The 12,959-nt window shown below is 40.8% G+C and overlaps 1 protein-coding gene across 1 annotated transcript in view; it reads right to left on the minus strand.

The window, feature by feature from the left end:
• The window catches only part of VIT (vitrin), a 149,231-nt gene that overhangs the window by 104,244 nt on the left and 32,028 nt on the right, over positions 1–12,959 (minus strand). Inside the window, exon 3 of the mRNA XM_078149774.1 lies at positions 11,280–11,345. Within this exon, the coding sequence (XP_078005900.1) occupies positions 11,280–11,345 (66 nt within the window). The remainder of the gene's footprint in view (positions 1–11,279; positions 11,346–12,959) is intronic.

A 12,959-nucleotide genomic window follows, 5' to 3' on the forward strand; every position in this document is an offset into this window, starting at 1 on the left:
TCATCTGAGGAAAGTCTTCAAGGCTGCATTTTGCTTTGCGAGGACAATTCTTTCATGAAATCAATAAACAAAAACTTAATCAAATCTCATATTCTCTAGGTTTTGCATGTGTGTTTTGCTATAGAAAAAAAGCCTATAAAAGGCTTCTTGGCCAAGTCTGTCCATCCAAATTCACATTGTGGTAATAGGCAATTAGCATTTTTCATTTACTTTGTTTTTATGACTAGGCTTATCTTTTTTGAATGTTTGTAGAATTCACATGGGAGGCTTTGAAATATTCCCAGGAAGGATGCAATGAATATAATGTTACTTTAGGACAGGACCATAGATTTAGAGGTGAAAGGGATCACATAGTCCGTCAAATTCAAAACCATCACATGAGGAAACTGAAGAACAGAGAGGTTGAGTGACTTGCCCAAGGTCACACAGCTAGTAAGCATCTGAAGTGGTATTTGAACTGAGGATATACTGACTTCATAGTCTTGTGTTCTATTCTACTATTTCACGAAATTAAGTGACTAACTCTGGGTCGATATCACTGTTTGCTAGAAGCAGGATTTAAACTTGGGTCTTCCTAACTCAAAGGCCGGTTCTCTATCCACTATGCCACATTGCAACTGGAGAATTTTGTCATTGATAGGAAATACTCATGCTTGGTCCCAGTGTTGGACATCCTCAATAACACTGGTTATTACTGATTAGCACCTTAGATAAGCATGTGACTCCACGTTTTCTTCCTTTTTTGATGCTGATACTCACTGGATCATTTAACAAATTATATTTAAGGTTGCCTTTGTCACAGAATCTCATATGAGTTTAGCGTATGTATGGGGCACAAATTGAGGCTTACCAGGTAAATGGCTTGGCTACAATTGCACAGCTAATAAACACTAGAGTATGGATTTAAACTTGGAGCTTCTCCTAACTCCAAGTTCAGCAGTTTCTTCACTGTAACACACAACTACCAGCATTCTGGAACCAAAGACTTATTCGTGTACCAAGTTCCATGCCAATGTTTCAGCAAGCCCTGGATTTCCCAAGGCAAGTAAACACATCTTCCCTGACACCCTTTTCTTGACTGCTGGCCAAGATTCTAAGCCCCAGGACCATGGCCTTCTGATCTTCTGGGTCATGAGAGAGAAAAAAAAGCTTTTCCCCAGGGAGGCCTTCACACTTTGGACGGATGATTGTGAAATAATCTGACAGTACCTTAGGGTGATAAGTTTGGCTTGGTACTAGGGAGAGCAGCAGAAACTGCAGAAAATGAGGCTTGACTACTGGTCGGTTGGTCTAATTGTTTCACACTTGTGGAAGTTTTCATTTGATATTGACTTCAAGATAATGTAACAATAGCTGACACTTATGTAGCTTTTTAAGATGTGTGAAGAGCTTTATGTTTGTTATTTTACTAATAAAAAAAGTGTTTTCCCTTACAAGAAACCTTTAAGGGAGGCATTGCAGGTATTATTAGCTCCATGATACAGATGAGGAAACTGAGGCTCAGAGAGATTAAGTGATTTGATGAGGATCACACAGCTAATAAGTATCAGATGCATGATTCAAACCCAGGTCCCTACTGACTCCGAGGCCAACATACTATCCATTATACCACACTGCCCTGAGATAGCCTAGGTCTTATTATAGGTTAATTACATTGCCTCTTGGAATACTTTGGGGATTCTTCTCATGAAATATGATCATGAGAGAGATTATGAAGCTGTTAAACTATTTGCTCTCCTTTAGACACCTTGAGATATTCCCCACTGTCTGGATGTATTTGGTAGAAATGATTTGTGTGTCTTTATGAGACTTTTAGTTTGAGCTAAGAGGCTCACATTTTAAAGAATGAACTTAAAAAAAATAAAGGCCTTGGGTCTACAGATCAGTGAAATTAATATTTAAAATTTATAATACTCACAAAATTATATAAAGATAACAAAAATCTCTCTAAGCCTTTAAATTAGGATTTTTCAACTTAAACAGATCAGAAAAAAATTCAACCACATTTTGGCCAACTATTTGAATCTATTTAAGTAGATTCATGTTTGCTCAATTGACAATTATGCATTTGTAGATAAAGTTATCCATTGGCCTGAAATGCATAAGTAATTTTAGAAATCTTGTAGAGTCATCTTTGAAAAAGAGGAAATTCATTCTTTTTGAAAAATTTGATTTGATTTAAAAAATGTTTTATTGATGCTTTTTATCTTTACATGAAAGTCATTTCTGGAAATAACTCCTCACCCAGACCCCAAGAATTGAACTCTCCTTTGTAAGAAAGAAAAACAGTTAATCAAAAACCCTTAATACAATAACCCTATCTGACAACGTATATGAGATTCTGCCCTAGTTGTCTCCAGCGTCTTGGCAGAGAGGACATAAGTGTGATTCATTATCTGCTCTCCAGGAGCATTATTGGTTTTTCAGTTACTCGGTTTGGTTTCCTTTTACACATCCTCTTTCTATAACGTAAGGAAAGAGTCTTTACTTTGTATGGCTATGGATACACGATATTTAAGGTACAAATTGATGTTATATGTGAATGTGTGCAGTAGGGCTTGGGACCAATTTGATGACCATCTGCCTCCCTTGTTTCTACCTTTTTGGGGAGGGGACTTTTCCAGGTGACACTTTGTAGATTGCTCCCTTGGATATTCTTTGACACCCTCTCTGGCATCACCAGTTCAGCAATCTTATTAGCCCAGAGTGCCACATTTAGTGCTTCCTAATGTCTGTGGAAGGCAAGAGTAACCACTGGCAAAGCTATGAAACAAGCAGGGGAGGAAGGGGAAGGATAAGAGAAAGTGTGTAAGAAGGAGGAAGGAGAGAGAGGAAGAGAACAAAGGGCAAAGTGGGAGAGAGCTCAGAGAGGCACAGATGGTGACAACTGTCATCATCACATCGCTGAGAGTCACTTCAGACCTGAACAACCTTACCAGTAGGGAGACTAGAGAGTTATTTGTGCTGCATAATATGAAGGGCCTCAGGCTAAGCCTCCTTTTTCAAAACCTCAGTTTTATTGCCTGTCATCCCACTATTGCAGCTTCACTCCCTTGAGATTTAGAGGTTTTTCAGTTGTCAAGAATCCCTTATTAAATGGAAAACCCCTGGCAGAGAGAGGCAGCCTGGTGTATTGGAAAGAAAGCCAGCAAGACTTCATTTCTTGCCCTGCCTCTGCTACGTACTATTGCTTTCTCTCTGTTGATTATCTCCAGTTGCCGCTGGGCGTAGCTTGTCTGTACATAGGTGTTTGTAGGGTGTCTCCCCCTTTGGACGGTGAGCTCCTTGAGAGCTCCTTTTTTGTGTTCCCAGTGCTTAGCACAGTCCCTGGCACACAGTAGGTACTTCATGGAGGTTTATTGACTGCCTAGCTGTGTGACAATGAACAAGCCACTTAATCTCTCTGTACCCTCAGGCAACTTTAGGATGCTAGATTTAAAGCTGGAAGAGACATCAGGGGGCATTTGGTTCAACCCCCTCATTTCACAGATTTAGGAAACTGAGGTCCGTGGAAGTTAAGTGACTTGCCCATTGGGGTCATGTTACATAGGTGCTAAGTATCAGTTAGGATTTTAACCTGCCACACCTTCTGATTTCAGAGCTGGGGCTCTTTCCACTGAGTCTAGATGCCTCCCCCGAGGCTAAAGGTTTCACATGAATTATGTACTGTATTGGTCTGAAGTAGAGGTGGGAAACCTGCTTCTACTAGGCTACATGTGGCCTTCTAGGTCCTTGGGTGTGGCCTTTTGACTCAGTTCAAGTTTTAAGGAACAAGTCCTTTTCATAAGGGGATTTGTTCTGTGACGTTTGGCTTCAGTCAAAGGCCCCACTTGAGGACCTAGAGGGCCACATGTGTCCTAGAAGCAACATGTTCCCCACCTCTGGTCCAAAGAATTTCTAACATTAACAGCTAATAATTATGTAGTACTTAAATGTTTGCAAAGCACTTTACATGTTATCTTGATTAATCCTCTCAAAAACTCTTTGAAGTAGGTGGTATTATTATTATTATTCCCATTTTACAGATGAGGAAACTGAAGCTGACAAAGATTTAGTGATTTGCCCAGGATTACACAGCAAATGTCTGAGATAGAATCTGAACTCGGATCTTCCTCCCTCTAAGTCCAACACATTATCCACTGCCTCATTTAATCGGCCCATTGATAAAATCACAGGTCCGAAGCTAAGCCTTGTTAGTTAATACCTTAATAGACAGAAATTACCGAATCTAGGGAAGGGGACTCAAGACAGGCATCTGAGAGGTGAGGAGAAAGAAGATGCTAAGGGAGGGGAATGCAGCATCATGGCAGTGACTGGGGCAGAGAAGCAATAGACACCTAGGGCATTTGGTTCTTAGGAGAAGGAGGTCCCCAATCTCAGTCCCTGAGCAGGCAGCTAACAAGGCAGGTGAGGAGACACTGAAGATGAACTGTACTTCAGAATTTTGCTGGGTGGCTACTCTGTCCCCAGCGGCTCCCGAGTCGCAGGTGTAGACAACCAATATGGAACAGAGCCTTGGATGGTGGAAGTATGTATGCAATAACAGGAAAGTGTCGATGCTGGGAGGAGCTGCCATTGGCCTACTAGGCTGTAGGAGAGGGGCAGCAGTCAACATGGAAGCCAGAGCTTAGGTACCTTGCCGGGAGCTGAGAGTCTCGAGCCAAAGCAGAACCGCTTGACTGATGATGGTGGATGACCTAACCCCAGCCTGTTCAGAGGCTGAGTTTAGAGACCTGCTTCTACTTGGGAACCCATTACCCTGCGGTCTACTTCTCTCTTGTAACAGAGGCGTGACCCTCTATTTCCTCTGAGCACCCAGACAATCAGGGGCTTCCACCAAGGGCTTGTCCCTAACCCTTATTTCCCCTCCTTTTCCATCTCTACTTCTGGGAGGGAGAGGCTCTAATCCCAATCCCCCTCAGGGATGGGAATTGGTAGTCACTTCTCTGAGGAATCGCTTGGAGGCAGCATGAACCTTCCAGCCTCTCCTCTCTATCCACCTCATCCCTATCCTTCCCTATCCATTCTTACTCCCTCCCCCACTCTGCTAACCCCTTCGATTGTATCTTTTAGAAATCTTTTCCTATCGTTAACAAATATCTCTTCCTCCTAGACCTCTTATTTTCATACTTTCCCCATCATTCTGAGATCAAAGAAGCATAGCTTCCCCTAAAAGGTATCACAACCCTGGTCATCCCTGGAGCAATTCTTTCACTCCTCCCACTCCACAACCCACCCACTGAATAAACTTGGGCAAGAGTAAGACTAGGCATAATCCTCCATATCTCTCCCAGACCCTCCCTCTGTGTCCATCACTCAACAGCCTCTTTTCCTTTGAGATTCACACCACCCATCTATGCCTCTTTATCAAGATGAAAATCTCAGCATTATCTTGTACTCCTCACTCTCACTCATGCCACATATCCACTCCATACCTTCACAACACATCTGACCTGTTGTTACCATTCAAAAAGCTACCACCCTAGTTTAGGCCTTCATCATTTCTTGCTGAGAATGCTGCAATAGCCTTCTAATTGGTCTCCCTGTCTCAAGTCTCTCATCACTTCAGTCCACCCTACATACTGCTGCCAAAGTAATTTTCCTTAAGCTCAGACCTGACCAAGTCATTCCTTTACTAACCAAGTCCTCTTTCCTCTAGGATCAAATAGAAACTTTTTTTAAAGCTTTTAAAGCCCCATACAACTTGGTCCCATTCTAGCTTTCCAGTATCAGTAGTCATTACTCTCCTTCTTACATTGTTCTATCCAGACAAATTGGCCTTCCCTCTGTTCCTCACAAATCTCCTGTCTCCATGTCTTTGCATTGGCCATCCTCTATGCCTGAAGTGCTCCCCACTGCCCCCATTACTTCTGCTTCGTAGAGTCCTTCTCTTTCTTTAAGACACAGCTCAAGCACCATCTGCTTCATGAAATCTTTGTTGTTCCCTCCAATGTTAGTGTCCTCCTTCCAAAACTACTTTGTGCGTGCATGTGTGTGTGTGTGTGTGTGTATAATATAGTATACATATAATACAATGTACATTATAACAATTATTAATTTTATGTTTTATACACACAAATGTTTCTGTGTATATTTATATGTATGTATTACAATGTAAGATCATATTCACTAGGAATTGCTTCATTCTTTGTTCTTGTTTCCTTAGAACCTAGAACAGTGCCTGGTATGTAGAATGCAATACTTGATTGATTGATTGACCTTGGTTGCAGTGCCATACCAGCCCTCAGGCTTTTCTTTGTCTGTATTAAAGGAAATCAGTAGCTGGTGCTCCTTTCCAAGCAAACTTCTACCCTCATAACTGGGAACTTCAATATATGTTTGTTCAGTTGTGTTCATTCGTGTCTGACTCTTCGTTTTCTTGAGGTTTTTTGGGGTTTTCTTGGCAAAGATACAGGAGGGGTTTGCCATTGCTTTCTCCAGCTTATTTTACAGATAAGGAAACTGAGGCAAACAGGATTAAGTGATTTGCCCAGGATCACCCAGCTAGGAAGTTTCTGAGGCTGGATTTGAACTCAGGAAGATGAGTCTTTCTGACTCGCAATCCACTGCACCACCTAGCTGCCCACAAGATATATGATGTCCCCTCAAATGTCCTGGTCTCCAGTTCACAATCCTCTTCAACTTCTATGGCCAAAACCTACATTCACTTTAGAGCCCAAACATTCCCTTAAGCTGACATTCCAATGAAAATACAACCTCAGTTACACACAGGGATGGCCATAACTTTGATCCCAACATCACCCAGAAATGTTCTAACTCCATGATCCAGAACTTTGAAACTCCTCTCTCTAATATTAACCTCCCATCCTTCCATTTCTCCTTTTGCCTTTCTCCTAAAGATAGGTTTTATTCTTACTGAAGCCAAGTCACTCTACTCCTCACAGCTCTCCCAGTCCATCAGTACTGCTGGTCTCGTTTTCCTCTCTTCACAGTCTTGTTCCTATTACTAATTAGTTCACCTATACACATTCTTCTACCCTTGAATCTCTAGCCTCTATATCCTATTGCAATTCACACTTTACCAATCCCCAACCCTGGGTTTACTTCCACTATCTCTTGCTTTCTTCACTCTAACTCATGATATTTGGAATATGAGTGAGGAAGGACACAGTGACAGGGTCCATTACAAATTGATGTGATCCTGTCTCAACTGGGTCCTCATCACTTCAACATTATCCTTTTATTTTGCTATAGCTGACTGTCAATCACACCCCCAGTAGCAGTTATTTCAAACCTTCCCTTCTCTCCTCAAGCCTCCTATTCTACCTTTCCTCACAGCAGAGGACCTTGCCTCCCACTTAAAAAAACCCCATGAAACCACCCATCATGAGCTCTCTCTTCTCCCATATTTTATACCTCAAAATTCCTCTGAATGTCCCCTATTCATTCCTCATTTTCTCTAGTCTCCGAGGAAGAGGTGGTCCTTCTCCATGCCAGGACTCTCCATTCTACTTGTGCCCTTGGCCCCATTCCTGTCCATCTACATAGCACAATGTAGTAGAAAGAGAGCTGGATTTGGATTCCTAGGACCTAGGTTCAAATCCTGGGTCTGCCACATAATGCCTGTGTGATCTTGTGAAGGTTACTTGCCAAAGTTAATCTCTTTGGGCCTCAGTTTTCTTATCTATAAAATAAGGAAGTTGGACTAGATGATCACTGGTTTTTCAACTCTAAATCTCTGATCTACTAATCTACTAAAGATGGCTCCCCTCATCATAATGCCCTTACCTCTTGCTCATTTTTAGTCTACCGGCTCCTTCCATTTTCCTACAAACCTGCCCAGGTTCCTTTTATCCTTAAGAAGTCTTACTTGACCTTGCCATCCTCTTCACCTATTGTCTTATATTTTCTTCCTTTCAGAACCAAAATCTTAGAAAAAGCCATCAGTACTCATTGTCTCCTCTTCCTCACTTCTCCCTTTTCAATGCCTTACAACTTGGTTTCCTATCCTGCCTCTCAGATTGAAACTGCTGTCTCCTCATCTTTATTCTGGTGGTCTTTTCTCAATCCTCATCCTTCTGGACCTTTTTGCAGCATTTGATACTGCTGCCCACGCTCTACTCTTAGACACTCTCACCTCCATTAGTCTTACTGATCTCTCCTATTTCTGTTTCAGCCTGTCTCATCATTCCAGTATTTCATTCCATCATTTCAGTATTCTTTGGTGTATCATCATTTTTATCTCTTTTTGTTTCTCAAATTTCTACATCTAAGCCTAGTCTCTAATCTGAGTACTAGTACCATATCTCTACCCAGATGTGTTCTGGGCATTTCAAAGTCTGCACGTCCAAAACGAAACTGATCATGTTTCTCCATATAGTCATTTCTCTGAATTTCATGTTTCTTCAAGTCATCTAGGTTCACAATCTCAAACATCCTTAAATCTTCTCTCTCCCTTAACTCTCACATCCAATCACTTCTCAAGTTTTATTGATTCTACTTCCGCAGCACATTTCGCATTTGTGGCTAAGTGACACAGTGGATAAAGGTGAACCTAGAGTCAGGAAGACCTAAATTCAAATCCAACTTTAATCGCTTACCAGCTGTGTAACCTTAGGCAAGTCACATCCTTTGTCTTCCTCAGTTTCCTCAAATGGGGATAATAATAACACTTACCTCTTAGGGTTGTTGTGAGGTTAAAATGAGATAATATTTGTAAAGCACTTTGTAAACATTGAAGTACTATATAAATGCTAAATTAATAATCATTAATTATTTTAAGACTAAATTATTAATATAGTCATTAATTATAATAATGAATTATTTTACTAATAATAATTATTATCTTTACTCACATGACTAACACAATAGTCTAGACTGTCATCAATTCTTACCTGTGCTATTTCCTAGTCTCCTAATTGATATTCTAGTTTCCAGTCTTTTCCTTTTCCAATCTCTCCTTTATAGGGCAATCAATCAATCAACAAATATTTATTAAATATGTACTTTCTAGGCACTGGGGATGTAAATTTAAAGAATGAAACAACTCCTATTGTCATGGAGTTTACATTCTAACATGGGAGACTGGTCCTTATAGTTGTATGGATAGAATAATTGTGGAGAGAATAAATGCTAATAAGTACAAATTAGCTAAATACAAGGTAGTTTGAGAAGGGGAGCTCACTACTAGTTGGGGGAATGAGGAAAAGCTTCATATAGAAGGTGGTGCTTGAGCTGCGTCTTGAGATAAGAGAAAGATTCTATGAGGTAGAGGTGAGCTGGGAATACATTCCGGTTCGAGGGGATGGCCAATGTAAAGACATGGAGACAGCAGATAGTATGTTATGTGTGAGGTACACAGAGAAGGCCCTTTTTGCTGGATTAAAGGGTGCAAAAGAGAGAGTAATGGACAATGAAACAGGAAAGATAGGTTAGGGAACAGTTTAGCCTAAAGAGCTGAACAGAAATGTTTATAGAGGTAATAGGGAGCCACGGACGTTTACTGAGTAGGGGAACGATGTGATCAGATGGGTGCTGAAAGATCACTTTGGCTTCAGTGTGGAATTACAGGATCCTAGATTTAGATATGGAAGGTTCTGCAGGAATCATCTAGTCCTACTGTCTTATGTTACAAAGGATGAAACAGACCTAGAAAACATGAGTGACTCGCCCTGATTAAACAAGTAGTCAGTAGCAGAGCTGGGCTTTGAACCAAGGTTCTCCGACAACAAATCTTGTGCTCTTCCCATTGTGCCACATGTTTCCTCCACACCTGCCAAAATCATCTTCCTGAGGCACAAGTCTGCCCATGTCCCTCCCCTGTCTGAAAGTCTTCACCAAATCTTTCTTGCCTCTAGGATAAAATACAATCTCCTCATTCAGAATGCTTGGGTACTATGTTAGTTTCCATATTGACCCAATCATTGTTTTCCACATATCTGCCCCAGGGCCAGTCTCCCTGGCTCTGTTTTCTGACATGAAATACTAATTACACTTAGGTCCTATTAGCATTTCAGGGTATTAGGCTAGTTCTGTCTCATTCCATCAGGAAGTTCCACATGTAGGGCTTAAGGGTATAGAAGAAGTCTCTTATTTTTATTTCAAATGATGAATTTTTTTCTGTTTAAAGACACATTATTTACAAGATCAGTGGGAGAACTAGTCCTAAAAGAACGAACCTCAAATTTTAATCTTGCTTGTTCAGTCCAACAAGTACTTATTAAGCACCTACTATGTGCCAGGCACTGGGCATACAAGGTTAAAAATGAACAGTCCCTCCCCGTAAGCTTACATTCTAATGAAAACTTAATGATAGTTCTCCCTTTGTCCTTGTCTCTAACAACCACAAAGTCTTAACACAAATGCTATTAATATTAATAACAATATAATAATATTATTAGGTAACAATATGACATTTACTCTGTGCCACTTACCACTGTGCTAAGTGCTTTACAATTATTATCTCATTTGATCTTTACAACAACCCTGGGAGATAGGTGCTATTATTCCCATTTTACAAGTGAAGAAACTGAGGCAAAAAGGAGTTAAGTGATTTGCACAGGGTCACAAAGCTAATAAGTGTCTGAGGAAGAGTTTAAGTTTAGGTCTTCATCACTCCAGGCGCAGTACTCTCTCCTCTGTGCCACCAAGCTGCTCCATACCACCTACCTGCCTCAAATATCCTGATATACTTTGGATTCTTTTATGCAATCCTGAGAGACATACTTGTACAGTGGAAAGACAGCTGCCTCTGAAAGGCAGAAATCCCTCTTTTGACTACCTATATGACCATGGGAAGTTGTTTAACTTCTCTAAGTCTCAGTTTCTACATCTACAAAATGGGAAAACTGGGAGATTAGATAGTCCTTTAGGTTCCTTCCGATTCATCCTATGATGAATTCTTCATTGTATAAATGTATTTCACTTTCCCTAACCTCTCCCATCCCCTTTCCCTAGCTGGGTGTTTTTCATAGATTTGGCTATAGCTGCCTTTCCAGGAGCTCTTTGTTCAGGCCCAAATGAGGGTTTCTGTCATTCCTCAGACTCAATTTCTTGGCTGCTAAATGGGAGACACCCTCTCAAAACCTGGGAAATTTGTACCTTAGTTCAGCTATGGGAGCTGGCCTTTTGGTGCTCAGACATGCATTTTCCATTTTTCCAGAGTAATAAAGTACATTATACCAACTACCCCAAAGTCATTAAGAGTTAAATTCCAGGGGAAAATGATTAAACATAAACTTAAAATTAAAGATTTCCCAGCATAATATCCCTCACTGTAAAAACCAGTTTTACAATAGAAATTATTATTTTCTACTTACAGAATTTTGGCTTTTTACTCTTTTTTGTGACTTCTTTAGTTCCAGAGGTTCCAATCAGCAACAATACTAGATAGAGTAAGTACAGAAAAAGCTAATTAGCATCATTCAAATAAATACTATTTCTAATCACACAATTTTAGAGCTAGAAGGGACCTTAAAGGTCACCTAGTCTAACCTGTAAATGAAAAAGTGTCCCTTCTGCAATGTCCCTCACAATGTCCAACCTCTCTTTAAAGACCTCTCCTGATTGAAGACTCATTACCACCTAGTAACGTTCTTTGATTTTTGAATAGTTATAATTGTTAGGAAATGTTCTCACTTTGGCCTCAATCCTGTCTCTGCAACTTTCACCTATTGTTTCCAGTTTCATCTTGTAGGACCAAGCAGTGCAAATCAAATCTTTTTCACATGTGACAATCCATGAAATGCTTGAAGAGAGATGTCATATCCCCATTGTCTTCTTTTGTTAAGGCTAAATATTACCATTTTCTTCAACCAAGTATATATGAAGGGAGGATAAGTCAAAAACTCTTTGAGATGCATGAATCTTTTCATGAGGCAGAAGCAGCCAGGGACTGATTCTGCAATAAACCATTATGATAACAAACCAAATTTCCAAGTTATAGTTCTCAAAAATTTTATTCCCTAAAGATACACCTTTGATTCACATCCTTCTGATGAACCTAACAAAACAACATTTTAAATGATACTAGAGTAATGGGATTTGGTGCAAGGCCAGATCACCTGAGACAGAAATTCCAGGGACCTATTTCTGGGAGATAAGGAGGTCTGATGCATACATGAACCTCCTGCAGTGGTCTACCACATGACTGGGAGCAGCCTTTTTCCATTGACAGTGCAGCCAGAACAGTCTGTATCTTTCAATCTACCCAACTATTCACATTTGCTCCCTCACTGTGGCATTGTCCAGGGGCAAAGGACTCCTTCACTCACAGAAGCCGATACAATGTTGTAGCAGGGAGGGAGGAATTGACTATCTTCTCTTTGGCTACATAGTCCCAAGAAACAGGCTGCTAGTTCTGGTCTGTTTTTTTTTGTCCTTTTCAATTCTTGGTGCAGAGAATGGGGTCCTGGACCTGGGAATTTAATCCATGGGACTCTTGCAGACCAGAATTACAGGATGGGTAGTGCAGCCAGACTAGGGAAGCCCTGAAGAGCCAGGGCTCTGGGAAGGTGGAGAGGGCAGGTTTGGACTCGAACTTAGTGGAACTCATGCTGTATAGGACCCAAATTAAGCTGTAGGCTTAATCCACTTTCCATCCCCAGAGACTAATGTGGTCTGTGTGTGGGGGATGGATGGGAAAGAAGGAAAGAGGGGGACACATTATGACAAGGTGTTGGTGGGAAATGTTCCTACGCTTTTCTTATTATCTCTTTGAAATAACCTTAGAGGGGTGAAGGCGCAGGCAGCTAGAGGGATCAATAAAGCCTCACTACAGAAGACTGGATTAAAGCTGAACCTTGAAGAAAGCCAAAGAAACTTAGGGGTAAAGAGAAGAGCATGAGACTTTGGCAAGTACTTTGCTGAAACACAGATGAACTATATCCACAGAATTCCCCTGGAATTCCTGGGAGTAAGAAAGACCTGAGTTCAAATATGACCTCAGTTACTTACTAGTTGTATGTCCCTGGGCAAGGCTGTTATAAGGATCAAATGCT

Source organism: Phascolarctos cinereus, unplaced genomic scaffold (genome assembly GCF_003287225.1).
Source record: "Phascolarctos cinereus isolate Bilbo 61053 unplaced genomic scaffold, phaCin_HiC Scaffold_2;HRSCAF=192, whole genome shotgun sequence".
Taxonomy (NCBI): domain Eukaryota; kingdom Metazoa; phylum Chordata; class Mammalia; order Diprotodontia; family Phascolarctidae; genus Phascolarctos; species Phascolarctos cinereus.